This window comes from Brassica napus, unplaced genomic scaffold (assembly GCF_020379485.1).
Source record: "Brassica napus cultivar Da-Ae unplaced genomic scaffold, Da-Ae ScsIHWf_1157;HRSCAF=1645, whole genome shotgun sequence".
Classification (NCBI taxonomy): domain Eukaryota; kingdom Viridiplantae; phylum Streptophyta; class Magnoliopsida; order Brassicales; family Brassicaceae; genus Brassica; species Brassica napus.
This window is the reverse complement of record NW_026014579.1, coordinates 25,179-32,835: the sequence shown is the minus strand read 5'-3', so window position 1 is coordinate 32,835 and position 7,657 is coordinate 25,179. Positions and strand designations below refer to the sequence as shown.

The following is a 7,657-nucleotide window of genomic DNA, read 5'->3' as shown; positions in this document are numbered from 1 at the left end:
TAACATTTCCACTCTTTTTTTTCTTGTTTTTTTCACCACTTTGATTTTTCTCCCATTTCTACTTTTTTATTTACTCTCTTTTTAGTCTACTGGTATCCAATCACACTCTTTACTCTTAGTAGCCTTGTATTAAAGAAACTCAGAAAAGTGAGGGCTATGGTCAAAAGCAAAGTTCCATGAAGTAAAAACAGAGCAGGGTATCAGCAGGTCCCAAAAAAGAGAAAGAGAAAGCAACTTTCAATTTATCGACCACAGGAGAAGGCCAGAGCAATGAGTTGAATCACTTCAAGCCAAGTCAACCTCAAGAACTATACTCGGGCTCCACACATGCTTCTTCCATAATGATTTCTCTCTCAGCCATATTGGTTCACCACGTGCGATATTTACTTTTAGATATTAAAATTTAATTACATAGATAAATTTAGAAGAGACTCAGTTTGAAAAACTCTCCCCGAATGATGCTTTTACAATTTACTGATTTTTTTTTTTTTTAACACTGGTTTTGATTATATATAAAAAATCACAGATATGGACCCTCTCAAAGGGAAGGAACGATACAACATCGAACTACAGCACCAACAAACCCCATCCCAAAACAACTAGAAATCTTGATATCTCCAAACTTCAACCCAAGACAATCAAGATTACAAAACCTGCTCTCATTCACGAACAACTCAAAAAGCCAACAAGGAGGACCCGAAGCCACATAGGATTGGTGACGATTTTCTCTGGTTACACTTGTAGCAATGAGGGATGCACATCTATTAGAATTTCGATAAACTACCAATAGTTGAGCATCCTTCACCGCCAGTAAAGCCTTTGAGATCTCCCCGCTCTGAAACGCATACAATGGCCAGTCCATAGGTTTCATCACCGCTTCAAATTCCTCCTTAAATTGACCTGCAAAAACCACCTTGCTAAGTTTGAGACTAGCCATACTCTCCACTGCCCATAGAATGGCTTGAAGTCTAGCCTCTTCCTTGTTTGGGATTTGAGCAAAGGAACTTCTACTGTGAAATAAGACCACCCCTCTGTGGTTCCTTACTACCCAGGCCACACCCAAGATTCGAGAATGTTTGTTCCAATCATATCCAATATTGCACATGGTCCAGTCCTTTGGTGGAGGACTCCATTTCAAGTTTTCTCTCTTCTCCTGAGTAGGCTCTGCTTGTGTTATTTCTTCCTCCATAGTCTGAGCCAAAAACCACTCTTCCGAATCCTCAAAGGCCTTTTGAGCTATCTCCTTTGCAGACCACTCATACCCTTTGAATAGAAATTCATTCCTGCTCTTCCAAATCCTCCATATTATCCAAGGCCAAGCTCTTTTGTTCTCATTCACTCCCAACCGTCTCTTTTTCAAGTCCACCAGGTACGAGATGTTCTGGTAGATAGACGTTTCATGAAAGCCAAATTCAGGTTGTGGAATGCCTGCTTCAGCCCACACTTGACGAGAAAGGGTGCACTGAAACAACAAGTGATTAATCGATTCTCCCTCTTTCCCACAAATTTGACATCGACTATCCATCTTCACCCCTCTCGAGCTGAGCAAATCCGCTACTGAGATTGCATCACTCAAGGATTTCCATATGAAGATCCTAATTTTCGGAGCAGTGAGTACCTTCCATATAGAGTCCTTGAGAGGGTTCAAAGAGGGAAGAGCTAGCATCTCTGGGCAATTCTCCCTGGTCTTGGTATCACATGCGAGCCAGTAAGCTGATTTCACAGAGAATTTTCCTGATTTATTGAATTTCCAAGCATAGAAATCCTCTCTGTTTACAGCCGGCTGGTTCCTCAAAAGGATTTCTATGTCTCCTATCGCAAAGACCTGAAGTAGAGCCTCCACATTCCACCTCTTCGAAGTGTTATCAATAAGAGAAGCTACCTTATGATTAACCTCAAAGTGATTGTTCATCATCCAAGAAGCTCTCAGCCCCTCAACCGGGTCATTCACCCATCGGTCCGTCCATACACAAGTGTTCTCACCGTTGCCAATTCTCTTTTGCAATCCCTTGATCAGCAAGGCCCTTCCATGTAATAGACTACGCCAGCCAAAAGAAGGTCTAATCCCTTCTGCTGCATATAGAAAATCACCAGTTGGGAAGTACCTGCTCTTTAGAAAGGACTGCAAGAGTCCTTCCGGTTGAGTGATCATATTCCATCCCTGTTTGGCTAACATGGCCTGGTTGAAACATTCAAGCTCTCTGAACCCCATTCCCCCCAGATTCTTTGGTAGGCATAACTTCTCCCATGATACCCAATGGATTTTCCTTTGGTTAGGGTCTGAGCTCCACCAGAAATTTGCCATGATGCTCGCTAGTTTTTTGAGAAGAGTTTTGGGGAGCCGGAAGCTAGCCATAGCAAAACTTGGAATAGCTAAGGCTGTGGATTTGATGAGTACCTCCTTTCCACCTTGTGATAGATTCCTTATATACCAAGCTTCCAGTCTGTTTTGTGTTCTGTCCTTGAGGTACTCCAGAAGGTCCACCTTCGAGCCTGAGAAGCATTCTGGCAATCCAAGGTATTTACTAGCTCCACCTTCTTGATAAATACCAAATATCCGTTTGAGGCTCATCTTTGTCAACTCTGGAATGTTATTACCAAAGGTTAACGAAGATTTCTGCAGGTTTATTACTTGGCCCGTAGCTTCACCGTAGTAGTTTAGGATGCGCTTCAGATTTCTTCCTTGTGAGCAGGAGGCTTTGCATATAAAGAGGCTATCGTCGGCGAAGAATAGGTGATGGATAGATGGCCCAGCTTCATGAAATTTCATACCTTCCAGGAAGCCATTTCTCTCCGCCACTTCCAAAAGGTGGGATAAACCTTCAGAGCATAAGACAAACAAGAAAGGGGACAGAGGGTCACCCTGTCTTATGCCTCGTTTAGGAGAGATCAAACCAAATGGTTGGTCGTTGATGAGGACAGCATAAGTCACAGTAGAGATACACATCATTATGAGGTTCACCCATACACTGTCGAAGCCCATCGCCTTCAGAAGGGAACATATGTAGGACCATTCCACTCTATCGTACGCTTTCGACATGTCCGTTTTTATAGCCATGTACTCCTTTGAGGTCTTAGTGTGAGTTCTCAACGCATGAACCGCTTCATGTGCAATCAGTATATTGTCAGTGATTGAGCGATCACTCACAAACGCAGACTGATTGGGTGAAACTAAGTCTTTGAGGAACGGTTGTAAACGCTTCACCATGATGTTTGAGACTGCTTTATATAGAACCGAGCAAAGGCTTATTGGCCTGATCTCAATCATGTTTTCCGGGTCTGGGACTTTAGGAATCAAACAGAGATATGTGAAGTTCCATTCTGAAGGCATTGTACCTGACTCAAACACACTCATGATCTCTTTTGTAACATCCTCTCCTATGATGTTCCAGTATTTTTGGAAGAACAGCCCATTCATTCCATCGGGTCCAGGGGCACTCTCTGGTTTGATTGAGAAAATGGCTTCACGAACTTCTTCCTTTGAGACTTTGAGAAGGAGAGAAGCGTTCATGTTGACAGTCACCTTCGGGATCATACTTGCAAAAGCATCCTCATACGAACTAGGATTGGAGGATTCGAAGAGATTAGTGAAGTACTCAATGGCCACCTCTGCTTTCGCCCCATCAGATCGCTGCTCCACTCCATGACTGTTCTTTAGCTTTGTGAGTTGATTTGAAGAGCGTCTTACCTTGACTGAATTGTGGAAGAAATCTGTGTTTCTATCTCCTCTAGTAAGCCATTTATCTCTGCTTTTTTGCCACCAGAACATCTCCTCTTCTTTGTATGCCCTAATCAACTCCTTCTTTAGATTATTGACCATGAAGCGACATTGGTACGGTTTCGATTCGAACCACTCCAGCCGTTGTTGTAAGAGGTTGATTTTATCTTTTGCATTAAAGATGCGCTTCTTCTTCCAGCCACAGAGAACTTTCCTGCAGTTTGTGATCTTGGAGGATAAAGACCCATCTCCCCGAGCACAAGACCAGGCACCCTCCACTTCCTTTTTGACTTCCATACTGAGCATCAGCCTTTTATCAAAGCGGAACTGCCCTCTGAATCTATCTTGCATTGCACGGAACTTGACCCACACTGGCCTGTGATCTGATCCCCTTTTGTCCATGAAAGTTTGATTCGAAGACGGAAATAATTTGAACCATTCCTTATTTCCAAAACAGCGGTCCAAACAGCATTGAACCCAGTGATTGCCTCTCTTGCCACTCCATGTGAAGCGATCTCCTTTCGCATCCAGTTCCTCCATCCCACAGATCTTGAGCATGGAAGTGAAAGATAAGAAAGACTCCACCGGTCTCGAGGGGCCTCCCGATTTTTCATCATTATTTTGAATTTCATTAAAGTCTCCCACTAGACACCACGGTTCCTTCCTCAGCACTCCAATGCGATTCAATCTTTCCCAAATCACATCTTTCCCTACCGCCGAAGGCTCCCCATAGATGCAAGAGAGAAAAAAGGAGAAATCTCCATAATTTACAAGACAGTCGATAACATTTCTGTCTGAAAATTTAATATCTAGAGAAACCGATTTCTTCCACAAAATTGCCAATCCACCACTGAGGCCTCTTGGACTTACAATATGGTATCGATCATAACCCAACCAAACTTTTAAATCTTCCACAACATTCCGACAGTTTTTCGTTTCCATAAGAAATAAAATTTCCGGAAAATGGTATTGACGCATCTCCCGGAGTCTCTGAATCGTCAAACCTTGAGGCCGCCCCAAGCCTTGACAATTCCAGCTCAAAATACTCATTAAAGCTTGGGCGATCCCTCATTTGGGATCACCTTAATGCAAGGTGCCTTGCTGATTGACCTACTCCTCTCCCCTTCACCTTCCCACTTCTTTTCTTGCATCCCACCTCTTGTTTTCCTTCTCTCCTGTGACCTTCCAGTATCTCTCCCCTTTCTTTCTCTGTGAACTTCCTTTGCATTCTTCTAGCTTTGGGGGGTCTTTTCCTCTGGTAAGAGCGCTTCTTGACAAACCCGGCAGAACCAGACTCATAGAATCCAGCACTGAAGCCCGTAGGTTCATCAGAACGCGAAGAGAAATACCCACCATCACTCTCTTCTTTGTCACGCAACAGCAAGACTTCATTGTCTCTTTTGAGGATCAGAGAAGAGTGGGCTTTGATCGAGGCTGCCATCAGTTTCTCAGCTGGTTCTCTCCTTGCACCGGACTGCTCTGTTTCTGATTTCTTGGAGTAGTCGAAGACTAGCCCTTTTCCTTTGTTGAGTTCTTTGGTCACTTGAGGTGGAGCCTCCAGCTGTAGACACAGCTTTTGAGCCACTGGATCTTTTTCAGCAAGACTGACAGATTGTTTGATTTTATACTCCTTTATCTCTCTGTTTTCCCCAGTGTCAGCAAGCAGATATCTTCGCAACTCTTCAAGAACCTCTTTTGAAATTTTAGGTCTGCCATTCATTGGGTTGATACCGACTTGGTAATCAGCAAGCACACCTTTGAGTGGATCACCTTCTTTGAAAAAGGGTTGCAGCGGGGTAGACTGGGGGGAGACTTTACTTCTCCTTTCGGCCGCTTCTTCTTGTCTTTTCCTGACTACTAAGGGACAGTAGTCCTTCTCATGATTCAGTCTGAAGCATTCAAAGCATCTTTTCTGCACATTCTCATAGTTGTAGTGGATAACAAAAGATTTGCCTTTGTAAGTGAGAGCTTTAGACATCCTTAGAGGGTTAGCCACGTTGAATTTCACCATCACCCTGATGTAGTTCTGCGTGACCGGCTTGGAGGGGTCGAAAGCTACTAGTTCAACCTTTCCCACAAAGTCACCTAGCTTTCCTATCGCCTCCACCGTGTAAAAAGTCTCCGGAATGTTACTTATTCTGACCCAGAGCGGGATGTACTGCAGATAATCTTCCGGTGGGTTTTCCATCCATCGCTCTAAGACTATGACCCACTCGTAATGTGTCTGAACTCCCTTGTCCAGAACATCTTGAAGGTCGTGTTCGGAGTTGAAGATGAACTGGAACTTCTCTTGAGACAGGGCTATACCTCTGACTTTACCTTCTTTTTGCCATTTTCTGGGCATTTGGATAATGAGATTAGACATCCTTTGTCGCTCTGGGTTTAAGAGCCTTCCCATCAGGCTGAGTTTATTTTCTTCAGCAGAGGTGAAATCTGGTAGATCTGGCATCTCAAACGGGGTATCTTCTTCATCTAACGACAAAGCCATTAAGGCTCTGTCCATGGCTAACGACATGGCTTAAATGGGCACAGGAACTTCGAAATAAATTTTTCCACCACCAAAACCTTCTTACTCTCTAAGAACAGAGATAAGAAACACCTTTTCTTTTGTTAAAAGCAAGCGGAAGCACTCGAAAACCAATGAAAGTGGTTAAGAAATCTTTAATCAAACGTGTTTAGACTTTTAAATCTCACTTATCGATGCACTCACCCTTTAGTTTACTGGATACAACTCATACCCACTTGGGGTTCCTAGAGAGAAAAAGACTTCTCAACAACTTCTCCTTTTACAATTTACTGATATATTAATATTTGTTTTATCACAAGGAACTTTTTTCTCGTTACTAAAAGAATCTCTGAGAGGAGTTTTTGAAGAAAACAGAAATGATGATCTAAGAGACCCATATGATTAAGATCAGACATTTGCATGAAAACTACCATCTTGCCAGCAAAATGACACTGATACACTCAACTGTTGATAACCGTGAACTGTATATTACGCCAAAAGGATAACTCGAAACTTGAAGAACTTAAGCATATAGTTTTGAGGATGAACAAGAGTCTTAAAAAAAGAAACGATACATCCCAGACTTTTGTTCTCATGTTTTTTACATTCCTGGTGAAACTTGTTTTAAGATGAAAGACTGTCATAAAGGCATATGAAATACCTGCAGATTCATAATACAAAATGTTATAAAGACATTGAGCTAAGGAAACAAGTGAACAACAACAAGTCCATATCAAATAAAGCGTTCCATTGTAATAGTGACGCTGATACCATAAACCAGTTACCAATTACTGTGAGTATGCCAAAGTATTATCAACTCGGAACCAGATGGTAATCATGAGACTAAAGCTGCTACTAAATGTAAACCATATATTTTGAAGTATTTTTCACTGGAGATTCTTCCTTTTGTTTCTCTGTTTTAACTGCATCTTGATTGACGAGGTATTCTCGAAGGAAACCCACTCTCCAACCTCATTTAGAGCATGACATGATCCTTAAGTGAGATCCTTAATGATTATTTAATAGTTTAAATGTATTTAAGTGGTGTTAAGAACTTTAGTTAACAAACTCCCATTTTTAGCGATCCAATGGGAGTTTCTTAATTAGAGGTTCTTAAAAAAAAAATTAATTTTTTTTAAATAAAATTTATTTATTAAATAAAAGGGCAATTCTCATAATAGACAATTTTCAAGTTTTGGTCACAAAAAATAGATCACAAAAAAAAATGACCAAAATGTTTCATTTAATTGGTAAAATGACACTAATATCCTAGATATATAAAAATAAAAAAAATAAAAAATAAAAAAATAAGAAAATGACCAAAATGTTTCAAATTTGAACTTTTTTATAATTTTTTTTTGAATTTTTTTTTACGATTTTTTTTTTTAAATTTTCTTTTTGTAATTCGAAAATACTTTTTGAAACTATTTTTA

General features: G+C 41.1%; 2 protein-coding genes across 2 annotated transcripts; both read right to left on the bottom strand.

Annotated features, from left to right (window-relative positions):
- Positions 1-538: 538 nt before the first annotated feature.
- Positions 539-4,258, bottom strand: LOC125596231. Its single transcript, XM_048771435.1, has one exon. The coding sequence runs from the start codon at positions 4,256-4,258 to the stop codon at positions 539-541; it is 3,720 nt and encodes a 1,239-aa protein (XP_048627392.1).
- A 538-nt stretch (positions 4,259-4,796) lies between these two features.
- Positions 4,797-6,233, bottom strand: LOC125596230. Its single transcript, XM_048771434.1, has one exon. It carries the CDS (start codon positions 6,231-6,233, stop codon positions 4,797-4,799), a length of 1,437 nt encoding a protein of 478 aa, XP_048627391.1.
- Between the last annotated feature and the right edge of the window lie 1,424 nt (positions 6,234-7,657).

Coding starts and splice junctions, on each gene's coding strand:
- LOC125596231 (XM_048771435.1), bottom strand. CDS start 4,258: ATGGAGGAACTGGATGCGAAAGGAGATCGCTTCACATGGAGTGGCAAG.
- LOC125596230 (XM_048771434.1), bottom strand. CDS start 6,233: ATGTCGTTAGCCATGGACAGAGCCTTAATGGCTTTGTCGTTAGATGAA.